This window comes from Staurois parvus, unplaced genomic scaffold, assembly GCF_062004578.1.
Source record: "Staurois parvus isolate SC_StPar_1 unplaced genomic scaffold, SC_StPar_1.0 ptg001252l, whole genome shotgun sequence".
Lineage (NCBI taxonomy): Eukaryota > Metazoa > Chordata > Amphibia > Anura > Ranidae > Staurois > Staurois parvus.
Window position 1 is genome coordinate 2420940 of NW_028319048.1, and position 24009 is coordinate 2444948.

The 24009-nt window shown below is 47.9% G+C and overlaps 1 protein-coding gene across 1 annotated transcript in view; it reads left to right on the plus strand.

The window, feature by feature from the left end:
- Positions 1-24009, plus strand: part of LOC149437875 (uncharacterized) — a 150634-nt gene that overhangs the window by 2566 nt on the left and 124059 nt on the right. Inside the window, exon 3 of the mRNA XM_089660528.1 lies at positions 2394-2464. Within this exon, the coding sequence (XP_089516654.1) occupies positions 2394-2464 (71 nt within the window). The remainder of the gene's footprint in view (positions 1-2393; positions 2465-24009) is intronic.

Below are 24009 nucleotides of genomic sequence, written 5' to 3' on the forward strand. Positions count from 1 at the left end.
CAATCAGCACTGTCCAGACAGAGGTCAGTGGTGCTGCATCCTCCTAGAGCAGAAAGAAAACTCCGCCTACATGCTTTAACCAGTGCTCTGCCGGACACTGATAGAAGCCACAAGACTGCTATATACTGCTGATGGGAAAAGGTATTTAGCCGTTTAAACTTACTAAAATAATTACATTTCCATGTTGTGTGTACTGTTGGAGACTAGATATAGTGAATCCGGGGTCCAGGGAGAGCGATATAGTGAATGCGGGTTCCAGGGAGAGCGGATATAGTGAATGCAGGGTCCGGGGAGAGCGGATATAGTGAATACAGGGTCCGGGGAGAGCGGATATAGTGAATACAGGGTCCGGGGAGAGCGGATATAGTGAATGCAGGGTCTGGGGAGAGCAGATATAGTGAATACAGGGTCCGGGGAGAGCGGATATAGTGAATGCAGGGTCCGGGGAGAGCGGATACAGTGAATGCGGGGTCCGGGGAGACCGGATATAGTGAATGCGGGGTCCGAGTAGAGCGGATATAGTGAATGCGGGGTCCGAGCAGAGCGGATATAGTGAATGCGGGGTCCGGGGAGAGCGGATATAGTGAACGCAGGGACCAGGGAGACCAGATATAGGGAATGCAGGGTCCGGGGAGAGCGGATATAGTGAATGCAGGGTCCGGGGAGAGCGGATATAGTGAATGCGGGGTCCGGGGAGAGAGGATATAGTGAATGCCGGGTCCAGGGAGAGCGGATATAGTGAATGCAGGGTCCGGGGAGAGCGGATATAGTGAATGCGGGTCCGGGGAGAGTGGATATAGTGAATGCGGGGTCCGGGGAGAGTGGATATAGTGAATGCGGGGTCCGGGGAGACCAGATATAGTGAATACTGGGTCCGGGGAGAGCGGATATAGTGAATGCAGGGTCCGGGGAAAGCGGATATAGTGAATCCGGGTTCCGGGGAGAGCGGATATAGTGAATCCGGGTTCCGGGGAGAGCGGATATAGTGAATGCAGGGTCTGAGGCAGGGGCGGACTGACAACTCATGGGGCCCCCGGGCAATAGGGGATCATGGGGCCCCTGTGTCCTTGCCCAAACCCAAAAAAGCCTATGAAAAAGGTATCAGGGGCATCTCATGGGGCCCCCTACTGACCCTGGGCCCTCGGGCAGTGCCCGAGTTTCCAAATGGTCAGTCCGCTCCTGGTCTGAGGAGAGAGTATATAATGAATGCAGGGTCCACGGAGACCGGATATAGGGAATGCAGAGTCAGGGGAGAGCGGATATAGTGAATGCGGGGTCCGGAGAGTGGATATAGTGAATGCGGGGTCCGGGGAGAGCGGATATAGTGAATGCGGGGTCCGGGGAGAGCGAATATAGTGAATGCGGGGTCCGGGGAGAGCGGATATAGTGAATGCGGGGTCCGGGGAGAGCGGATATAGTGGATGCGGGGTCCGGGGAGAGCGGATATAGTGGATGCGGGGTCCGGGGAGAGCGTATATAATGAATGCAGGGTCCACGGAGACCGGATATAGGGAATGCAGAGTCAGGGGAGAGCGGATATAGTGAATGCGGGGTCCGGAGAGTGGATATAGTGAATGCGGGGTCCGGGGAGAGCGGATATAGTGAATGCGGGGTCCGGGGAGAGCGAATATAGTGAATGCGGGGTCCGGGGAGAGCGGATATAGTGAATGCGGGGTCCGGGGAGAGCGGATATAGTGGATGCGGGGTCCGGGGAGAGCGGATATAGTGGATGCGGGGTCCGGGGAGAGTGGATATAGTGGATGCGGGGTCCGGGGAGAGCGGATATAGTGGATGCGGGGTCCGGGGAGAGCGGATATAGTGGATGCGGGGTCCGGGGAGAGCGGATATAGTGGATGCGGGGTCCGGGGAGAGCGGATATAGTGAATGCGGGGGCCGGGGAGAGCGGATATAGTGAATGCGGGGGCCGGGGAGAGCGGATATAGTGAATGCGGGGGCCGGGGAGAGCGGATATAGTGAATGCGGGGTCCGGGGAGACCGGATATAGTGAATGCGGGGGCTGAGGAGAGCGAATATAGTGAATGCGGGGTCCGGGGAGAACGGATATAGTGAATGCGGGGGTCGGGGAGAGCGGATATAGTGAATGCGGGGGCCGGGGAGAGCGGATATAGTGAATGCGGGGGCCGGGGAGAGCGGATATAGTGAATGCGGGGGCCGGGGAGAGCAGATATAGTGAATGCGGGGTCCGGGGAGAACGGATATAGTGAATGCAGAGTTTGGGGTTTAGCATCAGTTTAATTCAGACGTCTAACATGGATTGAGGTCATATTAGAGGCATTTCCTGCAATGAAGTCTCTCAGTCTTTGATGAAAAAAACATTAGCAATGAATATAGTTCACATGTAATGGATTTATAACAAATATTTTTTCTCTCAGTGTAAATAATGATATCCAGAATGAAGTTGGGTTGTTCAGACAATTACTGAACACTGCCCGAGAACTAACTGGTTAGTATTTGGGGTATTTTTGTCATGTGGTTGTTTTTTCCTCTCCTCTCTGTTCATGTCATGGTAGTCTCTCCTCTCTCTATCTCCCAGACATTCCATGTGTGTTTTTGAAGGTATATGGGCTATATGAAAACTGCGTGATCGTAATGGGAATTTCTATTTTTTCAGCAAAATTTTCCCAGTGTCTTTGTCAATCTCTACTCACGTCACCATAGCTCAGTTCAAAAATTGTATACAGTCAGGTCCATAAATATTGGGACATCGACACAATTCTAACATTTTTGGCTCTATACACCACCACAATGGATTTGAAATGAAACAAACAAGATGTGCTTTAACTGCAGACTGTCAGCTTTAATTTGAGGGTATTTACATCCAAATCAGGTGAACGGTGTAGGAATTACAACAGTTTGCATATGTGCCTCCCACTTATTAAGGGACCAAAAGTAATGGGACAATTGGCTTCTCAGCCGTTCTATGGCCAGGTGTGTGTTATTTCCTCATTATCCCAATTACAATGACCAGATAAAAGGTCCAGAGTTCATTTCAAGTGTGCTATTTGCATTTGGAATCTGTTGCTGTCAACTCTCAAGATGAGATCCAAAGAGCTGTTACTATCAGTGAAGCCATCATTAGGCTGAAAAAACAAAACAAACCCATCAGAGAGATAGCAAAAACATTAGGCGTGGCCAAAACAACTGTTTGGAACATTCTTAAAAAGAAGGAACGCACCGGTGAGCTCAGCAACACCAAAAGACCCGGAAGACCACGGAAAACAACTGTGGTGGATGAGCGAAGAATTCTTTCCCTGGTGAAGAAAACACCCTTCACAACAGTTGGCCAGATCAAGAACACTCTCCAGGAGGTAGGTGTATGTGTGTCAAAGTCAATAATCAAGAGAAGACTTCACCAGAGTGAATACAGAGGGTTCACCACAAGATGTAAACCATTGGTGAGCCTCAAAAACAGGAAGGCCAGATTAGAGTTTGCCAAACGACATGTAAAAAAGCCTTCACAGTTCTGGAACAACATCCTATGGACAGATGAGACCAAGATCAACTTGTACCAGAGTGATGGGAAGAGAAGAGTATGGAGAAGGAAAGGAACTGCTCATGATCCTAATCATACCACCTCATCAGTGAAGCATGGTGGTGGTAGTGTCATGGCGTGGGCATGTATGGCGGCCAATGGAACTGCTTCTCTTGTATTTATTGATGATGTGACTGCTGACAAAAGCAGCCGGATGAATTCTGAAGTGTTTCGGGAATATTATCTGCTCATATTCAGCCAAATGCTTCACAACTCATTGGACGCCGCTTCACAGTGCAGATGGACAATGACCCAAAGCATACTGCAAAAGCAACCAAAGAGTTTTTTAAGGGAAAAAAGTGGAATGTTATGCAATGGCCAAGTCAATCACCTGACCTGAATCCGATTGAGCATGCATTTCACTTGCTGAAGACAAAACTGAAGGGAAAATGCCCCAAGAACAAGCAGGAACTGAACACAGTTGCAGTAGAGGCCTGGCAGAGCATCACCAGGGATGAAACCCAGCGTCTGGTGATGTCTATGCGTTCCAGACTTCAGGCTGTAATTGACTGCAAAGGATTTGCAACCAAGTATTAAAAAGTGAAAGTTTGATTTATGATTATTATTCTGTCCCATTACTTTTGGTTCCTTAATAAGTGGGAGGCACATATGCAAACTGTTGTAATTCCTACACCGTTCACCTGATTTGGATGTAAATACCCTCAAATTAAAGCTGACAGTCTGCAGTTAAAGCACATCTTGTTCGTTTCATTTCAAATACATTGTGGTGGTGTATAGAGCCAAAAATGTTAGAATTGTGTCGATGTCCCAATATTTATGGACCTGACTGTACGTTCGTAAAGTATTTTAGTCTTTTCTGTTCTTTTCTTTTCTATTATTGTATAATCTATTCTTTTTTTTCCATAAAATTTATTAGGAAAGTAGATAGCATAAACAATATACACTTAGTACAAAGTGTGTATATTGTTTATACATATAAAGTGTGATAAAAAAAAAAAGGAAAACGCATTGTAAAACAATGAACAAAAGCCATACATAGAGAGATTGTTAGGTAAACAAACATAGACAAAGATCGCATGTCATACATAATATTAATGATGTTAGTAATGTTAGTAGGCAATTAGAAGAGGCGACAGTCACGTCAAGGGTGAAGGCACTGAAAACCCAAAACCATAATAAGGCAACGGAGAACCACAATACAGGTAAGTTCAGGCACTTAGTTCCCCATGTGTCTAACATCGTATAAAGGCAAGGTGAGGGGGCAGAGGAAGTGCGTAAAGACTAAATATATCCTGAAGAGGAAAACAGGCACTGAGAGCATTAAGCAAACCCAAAAATAAAAGGGGGAGCTGTGAAGAGGGTTACAAGTAATGGTTACCCGTGTGCGGGAGGAGGTCTGCATGAATCAGTAGGCACATATATTGCAATTTACATATGGGTATGAGTGTGGGTCACCTATGGGCAGGGAAAAAAGTGGAAGGGCAGGAGGAGGAGAATAAAGTAGGACATGCAGAATTGAAAGGAAAAAAGGAAAGATAAAGGATAAAATAAAAAGGAGTCAGAAAGGAAGGAGAAGGGATTAGGGGTGCTAGAGAGAAGAAGAAAAAAAAAAACAAAAGGGGGGGGGGCAAGGGAAGGGAGGGGGAGAGGAGATCAAAGTGGGAAGGGAGGGCGTTAGGGAGGGGGCAGTATAGGCAGGCATATTACCGGTGTGAAGGCTTCAAGGACACAACAATTAAAAGCAACCCGAAGAGGATAGAAACGTGTGTCAGATAATCGTGAGACCCATAAGGGAATGGAATTCAGGGGTCCAGCAAGACCAGATATGGCAGTATTTGGTTGGGTTATCTTGTGATGAAGCTATCAGCTCTTCCATCTCCACAACTTTTCCCAAACGTGTGAGCCAGTCTTGTATTAAACGAGGGTGCGTGGATCTCCATAGACCAGGTAGACAGAGTCTAGCTGCGTTGAGCATATGCATAGCAAGTGATTTAAAATAAAGGCGTCTGGGAAGCAGGGGCGGACTGACCATTTGGAAACTCGGGCATGGCCCAAGGGCCCGGGGTCAGTAGGGGGCCCCATGAGATGCCCCTGGTACCTTTTTCATAGGCTTTTTTGAGTTTGGGCAAGGACACAGGGGCCCCATGATCCCCTATTGCCCGGGGGCCGAGGTTATCCGGTGAACCTCCTGCCAGAAGGGCTGGATAATTGGGCATAACCACCAGATATGGAAAAGAGACCCATCAGGTGCCCCACACCTCCAACATTTGTTGGGCAGAGAGGGATTGTAGTGATGGATTCTAGAGGGGATACGGTACCAACGGGATGCCAGTTTGTAGCTGTTTTCTTTCCTTGATACATTCAACGAGCATTTGTGGGAGTATGTAAATATTTGGTCCCAGTCTGAAGAGGAGAAATCTGTTTCCAGGGCCCTGCTCCATGCTCGGCATGCGGGGAGGGAGTCATGGTTCCCACCGCCAACTAGGAGGAGGTAAACGAATGAAATCAGGTGCCTCTGGGGTTCAGCTTTAGAGCAAATAGATTCAAAGAGGGTAAGAGGACGGGTCCATTTGTGACGGTGTTCATGCGTTTGCAGAAAATGCCTAATTTGGAGGTAAGTCCAAAAGGAGAAACTACGATCTCTCATGCTGCCCTCCAACTAAGAGTAGAGCTTCAATTGGACTTTTTGGAAAAAGTGTTCTGCTTTCATCTGGCTATGTGGCCAATGTCTGGATAGAAAGGCCTTATGCATGCCTGGAGGGAAGGCGAGATTTAGGCGGAGAGAGGTTAAGGGGTTAGGAGCGTCCGAAATGGAGGCCGACTCGCAGGTCAGATGGAAGATTTTCAGAGTAGATCCCAACAATGAATGTGTGAGGAGGGCCTGAGGTGTATGCTTCACCAGAAGTCAGGGGATCGATGCTATGGGGAAGGGGGAAAACAAGTTCTCTAATTGCACCCAAGCTTTGGTGGTCGAATATAGCATGCCAATCTATAATTCTGGAAAGATGGCAAGCCCAGTGATAACGTTGTAGGTGAGGGAGCCCGAACCCTCCTTTAGATTTAGGGAGAACCAGTTGGGAATATGAAATGTGCGGATGCTTGTGATTCCAGAGAAACAATGAGCACATTCTTCTGCACGAGGTAAAAAAGGCAGGTGGTAGTTGAATAGGTATGGTTTGAAAAAGATAGAGGAGGCGAGGGAATACGTTCATTTTGAGTAGAGCAGCCCTCCCGAACCATGAGAGTCAAGGACTGTGCCACTTAGTAAGGTCTTCCTGAATGGATATGAGAGATGGGACAAAGTTTTTGGCATATAGGTCATTTTAGGTTACGAGTGAGCTGGGTGCCCAGATAAGTTAGGGCTTCCTTTTCCCAATGAAACGGGAATCGTGACTGGCAAAAAGATACCATGTCAGAAGAAAGAGTGATGTTAAAGGCATAGGACTTAGAATAATTCATTTTGAGGTTCGAAAAAATTTGAAAGAATGAAAAATCTTTCAGTAGATTGGGCAAGGTGGTTCGAGGACTCACAAAAACAATAGGATGTCATCCGCATAAGCAGCAATTTTGTATTCTTGAGCTGCTGCTTTAATGCCTTTGATATCGGGATTCGAACAGATTTTGCGTTGCAGTGGTTTCAATGATAGTACAAAAAGGAGCGGGGAGAGGGGACATCCTTGATGAGTCCCATTCCCGAGGGGGAAGGGGTTCGACAAATGGCCATTCACGCGAACCTGTGCCGTTGGGCCAGAATAGAAGGCCATAATGAAATTAAGCATATGTTCTCTCAAACCGATCACCTGCAGGGACGCCTTCAGATAGTCCCATGCCACTCTGTTGAAGGCCTTTTCAGCATCCAAAGAGAGGAAGAACCCGGGGTATTATATTTGTGAAGCCAGTGGAGGAGATTAAGGGCCTTAGTGGCAATATCTCTTGCTCCATGCCAGGAATGAAACCCACTTGATCTAAATTGATCAAGGAGGGGAGTAAGGGAAGGAGACGATTGGCAAGAATTTTCGCAAATATTTTGACATCTACTGGAGGGAGATGGGCCTATAATTGGATACCAAAGTTGCATCCTTACCACCTTTGGGTATGGCTGTGATGTGCACTTCTAAGAGGCGATGTCGTGGCGGGGGGAATGAGGAGAAGGTGTTAAAGTCAGAGAGAAAAGGGTCGCTCAGGATGTCTAAAAATGATTTGTAGTAAGCTACCGACAAACCGTCGGGGCCCAGGCTCTTACCAGGTTTCATTTGTTTGACAGCTCGGATGTAATATTTTGTTCCAAAGTCTGTGCCGTATCCTCAGGAAGGACAGCGGGGCTATAAAGATGAAGGAAGTCAGAGATCAGAGTGGCTCTGGGTTTATCGGTTTCAGATGGGGGACGTTCAGGAGGGAGGTTGTATAGGGTGTTGTAAAACTGCTCGAAATGAGAAGAGATGTCAGTATTTGATGTGGCGACAGCACCATCCAAACCCCTGATTTTGTGGACTGTCATGCTCGACTTTTTTGCTTGAAGGGCTCTGGCTATGAATCTTTCGCTTTTATTCGCAAATTGATAAAATAGCTGCTGCAACAAAATATATCTCGTTTGGCTGCCTTACCCAGTTTGGTTAGGAGCTGTGAGCAAGCGTTCGTGAGTTCAGTCAATGACAACACGGCTTGAGTAAGCTTGTGGGCCTTTTCTAAGAATTGGATTCTATCTGTAAGATGTTGTAGACGCTCTTGTCTGTCCCGTTTATGTTTCACGGCTATAGCTATGAGGACACTGCGGATGAGGTGTCTGGAGTTTGGTTTGTTGAGAAGTAGTCAGTCAATTTGGAACAGATCTCTGCTTCGGTTGTTAGGTCGGATAGAAGGGAAGGAATAGACCAGCTAGTCCACTTGTGAATGGGAGAGAAGGAAGAAAAAAAAGAAAGAAGGGGTAGAGGGAGAGTGTCACGTACCTGATGGGAGACTGAAATGACGAGGTCGGCCTCACTTGTGTCACTAATCCTGACTCTGCTAGATTAGTAACAAAGGGAGTCTAGGACCCAGGGGAACAAGAGTGCCAGTAGTTGTTGTTTGCAGCTCTTGCAGATGATGACCTTGGAAGGCTGATGATCCTCTGATTTTGGCACAGTAGTAGTAGGCAGAGCAGGTTTTGCAGATTGCCAGGCTGTACCAGAACAAGGCAGGTAGTGAGGACAAGAGACAGGAGCAATGTCATGGAATAGCCAGGGTCATTAACAGTCGGGCAGCACGGTACAGAATCAGAAGGAAAAGCCAAGGTCAGGAGCAGAGCCGAAGTCAGGAACCAGTATCAGGAGAGCAATCAGTCAGGTGAGGAACAAGCCGGGTCAGCAACAAAGGAGTCACACAGGAACAAGCAGGACACGGGGGAGCTGAAGACCAGTCAGCACTGAACGTGAGCAGAGACACTCCTTAAATAGGCAGTCTGGTGCCAATCTTTGCCGTGCGTGTGCACATGCGTGATCGCGCATTTCCGGTCACGATTCATCTTGCTGGAAATCCCTTACAGAGAGAAAGCGAGGAGAGAAGGAGAGAAAATGGAGGTAGCCGGCTGAAATCAGTAAGTGCTCACTGAGCCCATTGTGTGGGGAACGAGGTGGGCGAAGATCCAAAATGGGGGAGCCCACCGTCCGGTGGAACCTGAGAAGATTAAAATGTGGGGACTGTAGAGGAAGGGCGAGGGCAGGGCAATCATTACAAAGAACTTCTATGTTCAGTCGGATGAGGTGGTATAGCAGCCCTCCCCTGATAGAACGAGTGACTTGGAATGCCTTGAGAAATTAGAATTAAGTGTATGAGGAGTAACAGCGGTGAGAGGGATAGATATCTGGATACCATACACAGCGGTTTAGTGCGGGTAGATATCACATATTTGGGAGTGAGTGGAATGTAGGCTGAAACGTGACCTAGGAAATTTGATATAGAAGTATGGTAATAAGAGCGTTCAATAGCAGACCAGGTATCAAAATCTCTCTGAGGTAGGGCTACGGGTGAGGCCAAGGTAGGTACTCCCTGCTCTCCCCAGGAGGAGGGCAAGCAGTACCACTACCTACCTAAGGAATTGAAAGTTGGATACATAACAATAATGAAAACATAGGATGACCAGCATGTGCAAAATGACCAACTAGGCAGCCAGCATACAATGTATAAAACATTACATGGAAGAAGGAAAACAAAGGAGAGAAAACCGGGAAATTTACCGAGAGGGTCTGCTCTCAAGGCATCAAGGGAGTCGAGCAGTACCTCATGTAGGTCTGGGGAATGCGCATAAGCACGCACCTGCAGGGGGAGAGGGAAGGGAGGGAGCAGCCAATGTCATGGGGCCTACGATGGAACAATGGAGACCTAACCCCGAGCGTGAGAATGGGAGGGATGGAGATGCAAAAGCAGAAGAGGGGTTACCAATCTCTGCAGGGGACTACCATCCAGGGAGCCTATTGAGGTGATGCTCGCTCACAGGTATAAAACAACAATGCTATAATAAAAATGAACAATCAATGAATCTCACTAGCCCCCCACTGCCCAACCCGGTCTCCACCTGCTACCCCATTCATGCACTAATAAACGGTAAAGGATATCTGATGTCAGGATCTTCTCGGGGTGTTCTCTGCAAGTGGTCTTTGGTGAACAGTTCAAGGCGAGTTGAGTGCGGTGTAGAAGGGGGAGCATGGGACCCCTCAAATAGATGACCGAAAAACCTCAGAAGCTTCATGGCTGAGTCCTGGATTGAGTAGATGGGGAATGCAATAGGACAGGGATCTTCCAGAAGTCGTCCGCTGAGTCGAGGTGTGCGTATACTTGACAAAGGCAATGTGGGAGGGGCTTAATGGAAATGGAGACTCGGATGTAAATCAGGTGGCTGCAATCTGAGGTACTAATGGCGGTGCCATGAAAAGGCCTTTAGAGAAGGGAGGCAAAGCAAGGTAGACTGTGACAGATGGACAGCCAAGTGGATGGCGAGGGTTGCGAGGGTTGCAGAATGAGATCCAGGAAGCCTCCAAAGGTGTGTGGATGTATTCCAGTCTGTCCGGAAGTCCAGGCTGGAGCAGTTGAGGGAAGGATTTCAGGATGAGAATTCCGAGGCCCACAATGATAGGATCAAAGAAACGGAAGGTTTTCTAGATAAACTTTGGAGGTGAGGTGTGAGGGTCTGGAGCCGGTAGTAAGCTGGTAATGCACTGTGGATGAGAGGGCTAGAAGAAAATGGAAGTGCAGGGCCCCTAAGCATCATGGCGGGGCCTTCGGTGCGCAGGCAAGTCCGTTGGGCTGGATATGGTAGTAGAGCCCCTTTAGGGAGGTCTCGGAGGGGTCGTGGGAACCGAGCGGCGTCAGCGAGAAAGGGGGCCTTGCCACTCCATTGCACTGGATTCCGGTCTAGTTTCTGGGGGAGATGGGATCCACATGGTTCTGTACCAGTCAGGAAGGTTGATTAATGGTATATCCAGAGAGGCGCAGAAATTGGACAAATCCTCAGGGACCCGCAGATTGGCAGTGCGCCCATGCACTTGTGCGGAAAGGTAGAAGGAGAATTGCCACCTGTAGGGTATGTTGTGGGAGCGGAGTGAGTCCAATAGGTGGCAAAGTTCCTGCCTTTGTTGCAGGGTCAGGTTGGAGAGATCTTGGAACAGATGTGTTTCTGACCCCCGATACAAGAGGCGTCTTCTTTCTCTGGCGCATTTGAGGATATCCTCTTTAAGTGGGAAACTAACTAGACAACATACTATGTCTCTGGGGGGGTCGGTATCTCTGCCCCTGGGGAGCAGCGATCTGTGTGCACATTCCAGGTCAATAGGCATTGCAGGCGGACGGCCCAGAAGGTCATTAAAGATCGCCACAACCGTTCTAGGAAACTCGTTTGGTTCCACAGATTCTGGCAAACCGCGGAGTCTGATGGTATGTCTGCGTCCACGATTATCTTAATCCTCAATGTGTCTATAGAATTTCCGGATGTTTGAAGCGTGGGAGGCGGTCATCTGCTGTATTTCCACTATTGCATATGTATTTTGTTTAGTAGAGAGTCCCACCCAGGGGCGGACTGACAACTCATGGGGCCCCCGGGCAATAGGGGATCTTGGGGCCCCTGTGTCCTTGCCCAAACTCAAAAAAGCCTATGAAAAAAGGTACCAGGGGCATCTCATGGGGCCCCATACTGACCCCGGGCCCCATGAGATGCTGGTCAGTCCGCCCCTGGTTCCACCCCCACTAATCTGGTGCCCAGGGAGTGATGGTCATCACGTAGGTCAGTAGTGAGCGTGACTTTAATATCCGCTGCCACCGCATGGAGATCTCTGAGTGATAAAGCATGGGATTCAGAGGAGAGATCATGTTGGGGACAGAGTCTGGCACTGTGTCGGGGACTGTGCTCTGTGAGCTAGCTGGAGCTTCAGAGGAAGGGTGGGGGGGAGAAGGAGAGGGAGAGGGGGATACCTGCGGCCTGTCCCTCTGCTGGGAGCGGAATAGCTCCTTGATATGCCTTGCTGGGTGCTGACTAGGGGCCCGCGGGGAATGGGACCGGGAACCAGATGTGTTCCGGTCCGTTTTCCCCATATTTGTGTGCCCTGCGCTCACCCAATCCTCCGTGGAAAGAAGCAGGATGTCTCAGGCCGGCGGGAGCTCCTTGCTTAAGTGGCCATCTCGGATCGCGGCAGACCACGCCCCTGAATAATCTATTCTAATGTATTCTTTTTTAATTCATTCTATACAAAATTTGAATTTCGGAAGACAATTATATACTTTCTTTTTTATTCTATTCTATTATTTTTCTATTCTATTATAATTGATTCTATTCTGTTACTTTATGTTCTATTGAATTTTGTTCTGTTTTCTCTTTTCTTTTCTATTCTTTAATTTTCTGTTCTATGTTTTTCTATTCTACCGTATTTTTCGCTCCATAAGACGCCCCTGACCATAGGACGCACCTAGGTTTTAGAGGCAGAAAACAGGAAAAAAAAATATTCTGAACTAATGGACTGCAGACATAGTAGAGGAGATGACCAGAGACTGCAGACATAGTACAGGGGATGACCAGAGACTGCGGACATAGTACAGGGGATGACCAGAGACTGCGGACATAGTACAGGAGGTGACCAGAGACTGCGGACATAGTACAGGAGATGACCAGAGACTGCGGACATAGTACAGGGGATGACCAGAGACTGCGGACATAGTACAGGAGATGACCAGAGACTGCGGACATAGTACAGGGGATGACCAGAGACTGCGGACACAGTACAGGAGATGACCAGAGACTGCGGACATAGTACAGGGGATGACCAGAGACTGCGAACATAGTACAGGGGATGACCAGAGACTGCGGACAGTACAGGAGAGGACCAGAGACTGCGGACAGTACAGGAGAGGACCAGAGACTGCGGACACAGTACAGGGGATGACCAGAGACTGCTGACATAGTACAGGAGATGACCAGAGACTGCAAACACAGTACAGGAGAGGACCAGAGACTGCGGACACAGTGCAAGAGATGACCAGAGACTGCGGACACAGTTCAGGGGATGACCAGAGACTGCGAACATAGTACAGGAGATGACCAGAGACTGCGAACACAGTACAGGAGATGACCAGAGACTGCGAACATAGTACAGGAGATGACCAGAGACTGCGGACATAGTACAGAAGATGACCAGAGACTGTGGACACAGTACAGGGGATGACCAGAGACTGCAGACATAGTACAGGAGATGAGCAGAGACTGCGGACAGTACAGGGGATGACCAGAGACTGCGGACATAGTACAGGAGATGACCAGAGACTGCGAACACAGTACAGGAGATGACCAGAGACTGCGAACATAGTACAGGAGATGACCAGAGACTGCGGACATAGTACAGAAGATGACCAGAGACTGTGGACACAGTACAGGGGATGACCAGAGACTGCAGACATAGTACAGGAGATGAGCAGAGACTGCGGACAGTACAGGGGATGACCAGAGACTGCGGACATAGTACAGGAGATGACCAGAGACTGCGAACACAGTACAGGGGATGACCAGAGACTGCGGACATAGTAAAGGAGATGACCAGAGACTGCGGACACAGTACAGGAGATGACCAGAGACTGCAGACACAGTACAGGAGATGACCAGAGACTGCGGACATAGTACAGGAGATGACCAGAGACTGCGGACATAGTAAAGGAGATGACCAGAGACTGCAGACATAGTACAGGAGATGACCAGAGACTGCGGACATAGTACAGGAGATGACCAGAGACTGCGGACAGTACAGGAGATGACCAGAGACTGCGGACCGTGTCATCTTTAACTGTTAGGTTCTGTGAAGTTTCAATTTCTTTCATGTCCGGGAAGAAGCTGCCTTATCTGTTTTATGATGGGAAAGGAAGGTTACACTTTCGCAGACTGCCTGGCTCCGGACTCAGGATGTCTTAACCTGGGTTGACCCACACCATCTGTCAGGAGATAACGTTTGCCTCTCAGGAAGGGAGGGGGTAGGGAATGAAGGGCTGAGGAATACTTCCACTAAAAAGAAAAGAAAAAAAAGGGAACTCTGCGTCCAACTCTGATGGGCTAGTTCGCTACAGTGAGTATTTTGCAGATCTCATTTTTCTCACAAGGTTTTGAAATATAAAAAAAGAAAATAAAGACTATATTTTTGTTTTCTTTCTTCATTTTCCAAAAACTTGTGGCAACAAACGAGATCTGCAAAACACTCACCATGCTTCTTATCAAATTCCTTGGGGTGTCTACTTTCCAAAAAGGGGTCATTTGGGGGGGGGTTTGGTGCTATCCTGGCATTTCAGGGCCTTCGAAACTGTGATAGGTAATCAGGGTCTCTCACATGTGGTACCTCCAAACTCGGGAGAAGTAGCAGAATGTATTTTGGGGAGTAATTCCACATACAGTTGTGTTCAAAATAATAGCAGTCAGACATCACTAACCGGATCAATCACTGTTTTTGGTGGAAATGATATTTCTACATGGCAAATAATTTACTAACAGGTGTAGTAGAGTAATAGAAATCCAACAGACCCAACAGTCATGACATGCATGCTGCTGATTCTGTGTCATTGAATCACTCATTGAAAGGGGCGTGTTCAAAATAATAGCAGTGTGGAGTTCTATTAGTGAGGTCATTCATTCTTTGAAAAACAGGTGGCAATTATTGCCCTTATTTAAGGAAGGAAGGCAGCAAATGTTGGACATGCTGGTTACAGTGCATTTCTCTCTGAAATTCTGAGGAAAATGGGTCGTTCCAGACATTGTTCAGAAGAACAGCGTACCTTGATTAAAAAGTTGATTGGAGAGGGGAAAACACATAAAGAAGTGCAGAAAATGATCGGCTGCTCAGCTAAAATGATGGCAAATGCTTTAAAATGGCCACCAAAACCTGAAAGACGTGGAAGAAAGTGAAAAACTACCATTGGAATGGATAGAAGAATAGCCAAAATGGCGCGGACTCAGCCAACAATCAGCTCCAGGAAGATGAAAGAAGGTGTGACGTTCCCTGTGAGGACTGTTACAATTAGAAGACGCCGATGTGAAGCCAAGCTATCTGCAAGAAGTCCCCGCAAAGTCCCTCTGTTGGAAAAAAGACGTGTGCTGAAGAGGTTACAATTTGCCAAAGAGCACATTGACTGGCCTAAAGAGAAATGGCCAACATTTTGTGGACTGATGAAAGTAAGATTGTTCTTTTTGGGTCTAGTGGGCGGAGACAGTTTGTCAGACGACCCCCAAACACTGAATTCAAGCCACAGTACACTGTGAAGACCGTGAAGCATGGTGGTGCAAGCATCATGATATGGGGATGTTTCTCATACTACGGTGTTGGGCCTATTTATCGCATACCAGGGATCATGGATCAGTTTGAATCCATCAGAATACTTGAAGAGGTCATGCTGCCTTATGCTGAAGAGGAAATGCCCTTGAAATGGGTGTTCCAACAAGACAACGACCCCAAACACACCAGTAAACGTGCAACATCTTGGTTCCAGACCAACAAGATTGACGTTATGGAGTGGCCAGCCCAATCCCCGGATCTTCATCCAATAGAAAACTTGTGGGGTGACATCAAAAATGCAGTTTCTGAGGCAAAACCAAGAAATAGAGAAGAACTGTGGAATGTGGCCCAATCATCCTGGGCTGGAATACCTGATCACAGGGGCCAGAAGTTGGGGGACTCCATGCAACACAGATGTACAGCAGTTCTCAGAAACAGTGCGACTACAACCAAATATTCATGAAGTCATTCAAAGGAAAGCAAAATCTTCAAACATTTCTCAGTTTTGTCTTGGAAATTTGCTTTAACGAATTTCTCCTTACCGTGAGTACTCGCAGTTGGATGCGCAGAAATCCCCCATAAAGCTGTGCGAATCTCGCTTACCACGACTGCAGCCAAACTACACGATTCCTGCCCATCCAAATACTTTGGTTCTGTTGAATTTGTGGGTGATGGAGCTCCGTTACCCTGGAATGATCACACGACACTCTAAGGCTGGTTGCAACTCACATAAGGGCCGGCTTTAGGCTCAGCTCTCTGTTTTTATTAAGAATACACACATGCCCCCCACATGAATAAAGTCAAACCCTCCCACCGAACAATACAATGGGGATTGCCTATACAGAGGATATACATTCCAATTGGAGCATAGCCTTTGCTATTATCTATCACTGGTCCTCCCCCATGAGTCTTCTGAGGTCAGCAGACTTCCTCCCCTTCCCCCCTATGAGCCATCTGAGGTCATATTTCCTGTCCTACTAGCTTCTATTGGTATGCAAAATTCTCTGCACAAACACTCCCTAAAAATATCAGTCTGTACCTGGATGGGCCCGATACGATCTTTATTAAAACACATCCATCCAAGATACAGTTTCAAGTTGGTAATGGGTTGTAAGATATGCATAAGCCTACACGTGGAGTTCACACCGCTTGCGCATTGCGTTATGAAGCCCACGTGGTACCATGCTGCTGATATGTGGATACAGGCCCACGGTCTACTGACAGCAGCATTCGCATGGAATGCCGTGGTGGTATACACGCCGGTCTATAAGCGCAGATCTGCCATCTCATCCATTACCAAGCCGAGTACTGTAATACATACATTGTACATGCGCATGGCCCAATTGCAGCCTTCAGAGCTTTAATTAAGCCACACGAGAGACATATGAATAACACGAATACATGACACATTTAAAGTTCGACCAACAATACAAAATTTCCATGACATTCCCTCCTGTTTTATCATATTCTCCTCGTGTCCCTTCTTGATCTTCTTCAGCTTGATGGGTGTAGTCTCAAACTTCAAAGAGTTCCTGTAGTTGTCCCTGAGAATAAAGCTCCACGGGGTACCTGAAACAACAAGACCCGACGCAGACTCGACGCAAACAGGCTTGATTGAAGCGATGATCCTCAAGAGCGTTGGAACCTTCACTACAGGAAGGCTCTTGCAAAAACCACAAACAGACTTGTGGTATGAATAAAGCTTGTGATCCCACGGTGGTCTGGGGAGATCCAGCAACAGATTCTCAAATTGCCCCTGCAGACGGGGCCACACAAGGCTGGTCTCGACCCAGAGAGTTTTCCAAATCGCAGACACAAACCATGATGAGGCTTGAAGCTTGCTTGAAGGTCTTGGAGAATGTGGTCTTCAGAGAGATAAATTAGAGGGAAGCCAGGACGTAATCTGTAGAGAAGGTGGATGGTTGGTGAGGTCTTCCTCCGATCAGTGGTTGGAGTGGGATCCCAGGAGCGGGCATGGAGATGTGGTCGTCTGCCCGAGCTTGGTTTACACGGTCGATGAGGCAACAGGAACATCTCACCGCGGCATATAAAAGGCAGATGAAAAAGAGAAGCATCAGGATATACACTCCCACTTCCTTCAACCAAGATCCGATGGAGAACAGGAAATCTCCCAATCCTCCCAAACCCTTGAACGGATTCCAACCCTCACTAGCTATAGCTCTAGCTTTTCCCTGTAGTTCACTAACTTTGTCCATATGGGCCTGGACCTTGTCATCGGTGTCTTCTATCCAAGTACAACAATCCTCTCCGATGAACTCACAGAACCCCCCTTTGGCGGCTAAAAGATAATCGAGGGCCATCTTCTCCTGAAGCACTAAAATTCCCATCTGCCGTTGTTCTTGGGCAATTTCTCTGACAGCCTCTACGGTCTCGTTAAACATACTATCCACGATGACAGAAAAATTGTTCAGGCGCTTCATAAGTTCTATTCCCCATCCTGTCCATGAGGGGAACCAAGCCCATGCCTGGTCGCCCTCAGAGAACAGTTCCCTGCGAACTCTCCCTGCCATCCTTACCTTCTTGTGGACCATCAACTCTTCATGGTCCATCACTACATAGGATGCGGGGACTAGCTTTATGAGGGCACACGAACCTTTCGCGTTCTGGGGAAATGTTCTATAGGCTGCCGAACCACACAGAAAATAGTATGGACCTGTCAGAGCAGAGCAGGAGGAGTTCCTCGTTCGGCCTCTGGCACTGAGCAACAGTTGCACAGACTGGGGGATTGCTCCCTCAGTCTGCACATCACATCCGTCCTTCCAACACACGTGGTCTGGTCGGTCAGTGTGGTTACTCAGAAAGGAAGTCTGGTTAGTCAGATTGACAGTTATACCTCCCTCACAGGTGGTAGTCCCAACAAACTTGTTACCTGTGCCAAAGCTGATGTTAAAGCACACCTGAGGGCTGCCTAGCTGCCCAGTTACCCATAATGGACTGGTGAGGGTCCTACAGGAGCTAGAGCTAATATTGGTGCTGAAACTGATGTTACCTGCTAAAAATGTGTCATTAAGTTCTACCGACAAATGTCTACGTGGGGGCTGACCAGGGGTCCCTTGCTTTTTCATGCCGACGCGGATGTCATATAGGGCATGAACAGCGGCCATTGCGGACATGTGATGACTGGGTGGGGGCTTTGAGCATACCCAACAGTTGGTTTTGTTGGCGGTTCTGGCTAAACGCAGGTGCATTTTAAATAAAAGGTTGGGGTATCTGCCGTCTTTTCCTCCGTTCACACACATGTATGACATACAAACAAAAAGAAAAAGGAAAATGACACCCCTCATTCTCTGGTGTAGCTGAAAAGCTTCTTGCAGTGGCTTGCGTGCACCCAGTTGTCTCGTCCCTCGAGTTTGAGTGAGGTAGGTGTCGTCAGCTGGACTTGGTATGGTCCGGTGAACCGTGGCTCGAGTCCGGTTCTTTGATGTTTCTTTAGGACGACCCAATCACCTGGCTCAATAGAAAGAACACCTGTTATTGTATTTGGATCGGGGAGCGATTCGCGAACCCGATGGTGTATCTTCTGCAGCTCCCGTTGCAGAGATTGCACATAACCTGTAAGCTGTGAATGCAAAGACGACAACTGTTGAGGAAAGTACAACCCTGTTTTGGGAGGTCCCCCAAACAACACCTCGTAGGGTGACAGCCCATGTGGTTGCCGAGGGGCATTCCGGATGGAATAGGGGGCAATGGGGAGACACTCAGGCCAAGGTTTTTGGGTATTGGAAGACGTTCAACCTTACCGCTACTCTCGGGGTGATATGGGGTGTGTCGCCGCTGACTCCAGTTCCACCAAAGAAATGCAGTCGTGTCCTTTGGAAGAGAGATTAGTAGTGGACAAAGAAGACATGTTAGCAGAAGAGGTGTTAGTATTGTTAGTCGTGTTGCAAAATTCAGCACTGTCATTGCTGTCCTCCCCCCCCTTCTCATCTTCCGACACAGGAAGAAGAGAAGCTGGGTTAAGAATAGTGCATCGTTTGATAGTGAGGTTAGTAGGGGTTAGGAGGGCTTTCCCCTGAGAGGGGTACCTTGCCTTGGATGTCCTGTTTTCGCAGGACCGTTCTTGCTGCACCGGTGTCAGTGAGGCAAGGGAGGGGATATTTTAATTCCTCTAGAAAAAGATGGATCTGGGCCGACACCGATTTGTCAACTTCCTATGAGAATTCATAGGAGTTACTTACCATGGTGGTCATAGGGGCGGAGGACTCATCAGGAATGAACTGCCACCGACCTTTAGGTAATTGGGGACAGCTCCTCCTCATGTGCCCCGTTTGGTGGCACTGGAAGCACCTGGGTGGGGGCCTATCCTTCCTGTGACCCAGATCCCTTGGTTTTTCGTGTGGGGTCTGGGACATAAGAACTTTGGCCTTGTCTTGTTTTCTTCTATCCATTTCCCTCTCTATTGCCGCAAGAGTGGAAAGGATAGCAGGGATAGACATCTCATTATATTCGGGTCGGGCCAGAACCAGCCTTTCCCGAATTTTAGTATCGATGCCTTCCAAAAATTTGGCCCGCAACAGAATGTGCGTCGCGGTCACCTTTACCCCTTCAGTTGGAGCATCAGGTCCAACTTCCAGATCCGCATCCAGTGCCGTCTGCTTGAGACGGCGCCAGAAGCAGGCGCTTTCCTCATTAGGACCCTGGGTGAGCTTCATCATGTCCGTAGTAGAGGTAGCACCATACATTTCTGGAAGCTTTGCCTTTAGCTGTGTACAGAACTCTTTGCCCCCTGAAGTCATCTCCTCATGCGTGGTTATAGAGCACCCTGCAATCACTGTACTGGCCACTTCCATGCCCACCTTTGCCCGTAGGATCTGTGCACAATCTGACCCGCTCATACCATAGCTGAACTGGTTTTGTCCAAACATTCGAGCAAATCCTCTCGGATTGACTCGATAGTCCGGGAGCTCAGCCAGAATAGTGCGGATCTCTGCCGGGGTGAAGGGGACATGCCAAACTACCCGTTCCCCTAAAGTCCGTTCCCCCCGTGCATTGGGAGGACCTTCAAATTGCTGCACCCTGACTGGATAGGCCTCGGTCCGGGAAGAGTGCAAGGGCTGACCCAGCATCATCGGTGGGCTTAAATTAACCACCTCGCTTACTGCACCTTCAGGTTTGAGGTCCCTCAGATCAGGGTATAGCTGGGGGGCAGGGGTCTGATCAGTGGTTCGTAGCGCTTTGATGCAATCCGCCCTGTTTTTTAACCGGGTGTCTATTCCCCTTGATTCACAGATAGTCTGCAAATCGGTTGTTGAGTAGGCTTCATAGTTGGAAACAGAAGGAGCTGGGGTGAAGCAGGGAGAAGGGAGAGGTAGAGGCAGAGGCTGAGGCATAGAGACAGAAGACACAGAAGGTATGTCAAGAGTGACGTCACTAACAGAAGAGACAGGTGCAGTTATACTTATCTCAGCCACTGTTGGTTGTTGGGGGACCCCAGCAGACCCTGATCCTGCCTGCCTTAGTAGAGTCAGCCCTGTAAGAGCTTCCTCCACCTCTGACACCGGATCTTCCTGTTTTATTCCCTCTGGAGGCCAGGTATACATCACCTGGTTCTTCCGGACAGACACCAGTTTATGTATGCCCTGCTTCCCTAATCGGATTGACCTGTGAAGCCATAGCTGTGCGATCTCTAGTTCTGACGCCTGCATCCGTGGTCCAAATTCAGAGATGAATTTTCCCACCTCCATGCGTCAAATGTACCTTCCCGGGGAATTTCCCATCTGGTACCCTTCGACCATTTATTCCACCTTTTGAGGGGTTCTGTAGACTTCCCCCCCAAACTCACCTTCATCAGTTGTGCAGCTGTCCTTACCCTGAAGAGGGCTGGTTCCCCCTCTCTCTTCATGGACTGACTACTGCCCATCGTGACTAGTCACTGGTATATATCCCGCGTCCGGGTACCTGTTTACCCCCTGGAGCACTCGGTGGGATCCTACCGAGAGGCCTGATTCCACCACTTTCCCAGCACAGCGTAATTTATGTGATACTTATCGATCACCCGAAGCGCATCAAGTGGCGGTCAGACTGAGAGCACACCTCCCACAGCGCAATTTGTGTGATCCTGACCACCCGAAGTGTTTGTGGTAACCAGGACTTCCCTGGACCGCCCACTCGCACAGCGTAATTTATGTGGTTCTCATCACCCACTGTGTTTGGCAGGCCACACCGCACAATGATGAAAGTGGCTTTTCTCTCCCTGCACACAGTAGCTAACACAAGTCAAAACAAAAAGAGGGGTTCTTGGATGTTACTTAGGGGTCACTGGTTGGGCAGAAACCTGCTAACTGACCTTTAGGAAATTTGTGTAAAGAAAAAAACTTTCCTAATACACACAGAAAAACCCTTTTTCAACCTGAAAAACTGTTAAAAAGGACAAAGTGGATCCTTATGAAAAACACGGGACGTTTCACAGTAAAACAATTACACAGAGGTAAACCGAAAAACTGCGCCAAAAGTAACCTTGTTGCTGACGCAAAAATCACTCCTATCAGCACCGCTAAACGATCCACATTATACACGCAATCTTTACTGCAACCACCTAGAACCGTTTACACAAAAAGTCTGCTGGACGCGGAACACGCGACACAGCAGCTTAAAACAAACCCGCTTTACAATAAGGAACTACTTTTAACAGGAAAAACACAAGAAAAACATAATCACTATACAAGAAATCTATGTGCAAAAACCCAGACTACACCGCGCTCATTAAATGTGGAACACGTGAGGGGAAAACTCGCTTAATACACTTTAAATTGGCTGGCAATACGCAAATTTAAAGCTAAAAGCAAACAAATGAAACTGTAAAAAAATTTGGATTAAAAACACAATATGGGTCAAATGCATATAGGAAACTTCATGCACATTGCATAGAGATTACTGCACATTTGGTAGCCAACAAAATGGCCACCAAACAAAAGGAGTCCATGTGGTTTAGTCAAGAAAATGACCCCCCACAGGGGAGCACATGGCAGATACTAGAATGACCCCCCACAGGGAAACACACGGCAGACTCTAGCCTCAAAATTGCCTCTTACATAAAACAGACTTTTAGACAGAACATACACTGGACAATTACACAACAATATGAAGCACACATACAACACAATTTGGGCACAATCACAGAACGGACATAAAACACCAACATATCACACTAACATGCACATGTAACAGAAAGGACCCCCTGCTGCATGCTTGCTGGGAGCAGTAGTACCACAAAACATTGTACAGATCACATACACACAGAGATCTTACAACAGTTAACAATTAACCTAAGCCTTTCAGCACTGTAATAATTACCTCACGTGGAGGGGGGTAAAGCAATCACCACAGTACCTACAGCCCACAAATACTTACCTAACACTATGCAACAACTTTTACCCACTAAAACATATACCCGTTTAATTTTTGGTTGGAAGATTTTTAAACTTGACCAAATCCAGCCAACCAAAACCCACCCCTCTGCTGCTCTCCGCAGAGACAAACCCTTGTCTTTCACCCACAAATCAAGAGTTTAGGACAAAAAACGAGGTCCTTGTTAAGCGGTATTTCTTGTTAGCTAACAGAGAGCGAAATCAGCCACACGAACACGCAAAAAGCGATCCTCTTAATGGCAGAGAGACCTGAAATGTGCCGGCATACTTTTTGCTAGTTCATGATGGCCATTCCCCCCTCGTTCTAGGTTAGCTACGCAAGAATACGCGTTAGTATCCACCAGGCTCGCCAAACTGTCTTGGAAATTCGCTTTAACGAATTTCTCCTTACCGTGAGTACTCGCAGTTGGATGCGCAGAAATCCCCCATAAAGCTGTGCGAATCTCGCTTACCACGACTGCAGCCAAACTACACGATTCCTGCCCATCCAAATACTTTGGTTCTGTTGAATTTGTGGGTGATTGGAGCTCCGTTACCCTAGAATGATCACACGACACTCTAAGGCTGGTTGCAACTCACATAAGGGCCCGCTTTAGGCTCAGCTCTCTGTTTTTATTAAGAATACACACATGCCCCCCACATGAATAAAGTCAATCCCTCCCACCGAACAATACAATGGGGATTGCCTATACAGAGGATGTACATTCCAATTGGAGCATAGCCTTTGCTATTATCTATCACTGGTCCTCCCCCATGAGTCTTCTGAGGTCAGCAGACTTCCTCCCCTTCCCCCCTATGAGCCATCTGAGGTCATATTTCCTGTCCTACTAGCTTCTATTGGTATGTAAAATTCTCTGCACAAGCACTCCCTAAAAATATCAGTCTGTACCTGGATGGGCCCGATACGATCTTTATTAAAACACATCCATCCAAGATACAGTTTCAAGTTGGTAATGGGTTGTAAGATATGCATAAGCCTACACGTGGAGTTCACACCGCTTGCGCATTGCGTTATGAAGCCCACGTGGTACCATGCTGCTGATATGTGGATACAGGCCCACGGTCTACTGACAGCAGCATTCGCATGGAATGCCGTGGTGGTATACACGCCGGTCTATAAGCGCAGATCTGCCATCTCATCCATTACCAAGCCGAGTACTGTAATACATACATTGTACATGCGCATGGCCCAATTGCAGCCTTCAGAGCTTTAATTAAGCCACACGAGAGACATATGAATAACACGAATATATGACACATTTAAAGTTCGACCAACAATACAAAATTTCCATGACATTCCCTCCTGTTTTATCATATTCTCCTCGTGTCCCTTCTTGAT